The sequence below is a fragment of the Lolium rigidum genome, chromosome 1 (genome assembly GCF_022539505.1).
Source record: "Lolium rigidum isolate FL_2022 chromosome 1, APGP_CSIRO_Lrig_0.1, whole genome shotgun sequence".
Classification (NCBI taxonomy): Eukaryota; Viridiplantae; Streptophyta; class Magnoliopsida; order Poales; family Poaceae; genus Lolium; species Lolium rigidum.
Genome location: NC_061508.1, coordinates 339,194,118 through 339,197,112, shown reverse-complemented (window position 1 = coordinate 339,197,112; position 2,995 = coordinate 339,194,118). Strand labels below are relative to the sequence as shown.

The 2,995-nt window shown below is 55.0% G+C and overlaps 1 protein-coding gene across 1 annotated transcript; it reads right to left on the bottom strand.

Moving 5' to 3' along the window:
• Positions 1-1,541: 1,541 nt before the first annotated feature.
• On the bottom strand, positions 1,542-2,126 carry LOC124684460. The gene is made up of 2 exons (XM_047218770.1): positions 2,076-2,126; positions 1,542-1,915 (listed from the first exon to the last, which is right to left on the bottom strand). The coding sequence occupies exons 1-2, from the start codon at positions 2,124-2,126 to the stop codon at positions 1,676-1,678; spliced, it is 291 nt and encodes a 96-aa protein (XP_047074726.1). The 3' UTR covers positions 1,542-1,675.
• Positions 2,127-2,995: the final 869 nt, after the last annotated feature.

The following is a 2,995-nucleotide window of genomic DNA, read 5'->3' as shown; positions in this document are numbered from 1 at the left end:
CCGAGAACCACCATCCTTAGAGCCCGGGCTAGGACCAGACCAAAAACACAACATCTTCCCCTGGCGTTGGGTTAGGCACACTGGCAGGAGCTACGGCCAGACGCCGACCTAGCAAAGCGCCCAAGGCGCTAGCGAGGACGTCAGCTACCGCAGCAGGGTCGTGTAAAAGTAGCCAGGCCGATGTTGCGAGAGGGCTGCGACACCAGCGAGAGGTTACATGGTGATCGACAAGACAATACAAGAGATGGTCGCACGTAGTGAGGCCCCTAGGGGGAGCAGGTTGAGGCGGAGGGATGGAGTACATCATCTCGAACAGTAGGGCCATCATCGGAACGCCTTCAACAAGGGAACGACACCCGCATGTGACGCCGTCACCAGCATAGACGAAAGTCGTGGACTTTCGCCGAGGTCCAAACCTGATCCAAACCCGGTCGCCATCGTGAGGACGCAGAGTGAACAGAGAAATCACTACCGCTCCACCAACCGATGCTGCACTATGAACTAACCCAAACTAGACTCGTCCGCAGAGGAACGCAAGAGCTGGTTGGCAAGGCCCAGCCAGACCCGAAACTAGACGTCCACGACTCTAGTTCGGTGGCACCACGATGGCCACACCATTGCCAGCTCGCAAGCACCTTCATTAGCACAACCAGACTAGTCGGAGGGAGAACATACCGCAGCAACCACGAGAGTAGCTGCAGTACTGAGCATGCAGCCTACCCGGGAAGCACGCACCGGCCCAGGGACCTCATCCCATAAAGCCAGTAAGAGCATCAACCAGAACGATGCCAGAACTGCCAGAAGGCCAACATGACTCCGACAGTGCCGAGCGGGCAAGTCACTAGCACCCGAGCAGCCAGCTCGGAGCGAGCACGGCCGCTAGCGGACCAAGCATGGTGGTGGAAATGGACTCCGGCCACCGACCCACGACCGACAGGGGAAGTGGGGCGACCAGGCCCGCCTAACCCAGATCTGCCCGCAGCGACCACCCACTCACCGGCGGTCAGGGAGCCTCCCAGGCAACCCTGATCCAACCGCCCACCTCGCCGCGACCATGGCAGGAGCCATGTTGGGCCTAGAACTGAACCCTAGGCGGCCAAGAACCAAACCCTAGGCAACCCAAAGAACTTGGCCGACGGCGGCAAGGCAGCACCGCACACGAAGCACCAGCCACGCTGCGGCCGCCGCCCACACGACCCCCAACGCCTGGAGCAGCGCCAACCCAGAACGGAGCCGGCGAGCCTCCCCACCGCAAGGAAGGGACTCGCCCTGTCCGGTCCAGGGCATTTCACAAGTGGACGGTCAAGAGCGCTTAACAAACCGGTGTAAAATCGGATTCCAGTTTTTTCGGGTTCAACTACTAGTCCAGTACAGACTATGCAAGGCAGCCAAATGAATTGCGAACCAGACACCAAAATAATCTATCGGAGTCCAAGGCGAAAGCAATAATCCATGATTAAGTCGATTACAGAGCTGACTCAGAAACTCCCGAGGCGGATTATTCAGATCAATATCTTTATACGATCAAAAATATTAGCAGTACACAGCCAGGCAATCAATCATGGCTAATAATTAATACATACTCGAATTCGGGGGAAATAATGGCAATTTTGTTTCAAGAAGAAAACTTGCTGCGAAAGAAAGAATCCCGTTCTTTGAGAGAAGATCTCGTCGTCTACTTTGAGGGGTCGGTGAAGAAGTTGTTGATGGACGGCATGATCTCGGAAGACTTGCCGTCGATGAACCTCCTGAACGGGTGGCGGGAGTAGCGCCGGCCCTCGTCGTGGTTGTCGAGGATCCCGGCTGCCCTGTTCTCCTTGGTCACCCGGACTTCTGGGTTGGTGGTGATGTTGCGCACGAGCTGCATGACGCAGATCCCGACGGCCACGCCGGTCGCCGCGAAGATCGGGTAGGCCTGCGTACAAACCGGAGGGGGATCATCAGAAACAGAAACCGAAAATACAGCCGGATTACGATCGAGATAACAGCCAGATTATCTCAGACGACTAGTACAACTAGATCTAGCTCGATCAGAAACGAACTATGAAAGAGAAGCTTTGGTTTGGAAGCGTTACCTCTGGCCGGAGCCACCTCGTCTTCCACGCGCTGGAGGCAGCCGCCGCCATTGATCTGTGTTGCTTGCTTCTCTAGCTTCGTCCTCTTCCGACGGGTCGTCGATCTGGAGAACTAGCCTGGCTGCCAACTATCAGGGATTGCTTTTTCGGCGAACCCGCCCGACCTTTTATACACAGGAGTTGGAAAGAGGGGGTTGGCGGCGCGTTTTGGTAGTGACGGTGGGAAAAAGGGTATGGAGTTTTCTATCGGGTACGAAGGCGGAAACGCTCACGAATTCCGGGATTTTGGGGTATTTTTCACATGCGGAATTCTGATTCTAGACCTACGCGAAAAGCCAGCGTCGCCGACACGCTGGCGAAACAAGACTTGGCGACTTCGCAAAGGGTCCAACTTCACAACGTGGAAGTTCTCTCCCTCTCTAGTTTTCCCACCGTGCTGATGCTTCCTTCAGTTTGTTCCCAGGAGCCCGGGAAGACCGACCACCGTCTCCGTCCGCCCCTGCCCATCAGCGGCCTCTGCCCACGACGCTTCGCGGCGCCGCCCTGCACCTCCTGATACCATTGCGACGTCCTCACCACCTCTCCATTGCCCGACAGCAAACAAACTCCAGGCATGGTACTGCCGGACCTCAACTGCAGTCCACTGCAGTCCACCTGAACTAAACATGAGGAAGAAGGGAATATAACAGGAGCTCAAAATGCAGGCACTCAATGAATTTTCAGCAAGTAACTGCGGGAAGTAAATTCGCACTGTTTGATGATACTCCAAATTCAGTCAAAACAGTTTAAACTTCAGTGCAGGCTAAAATTCAGTGACATGTCAACAAAAAATCCCGACAAGATACTCCATCATTGTGCTCCATATTAATCGTACGAAATGTTCTTCAACAGCTATAATATCCTACAGTTCGAATCTGTCA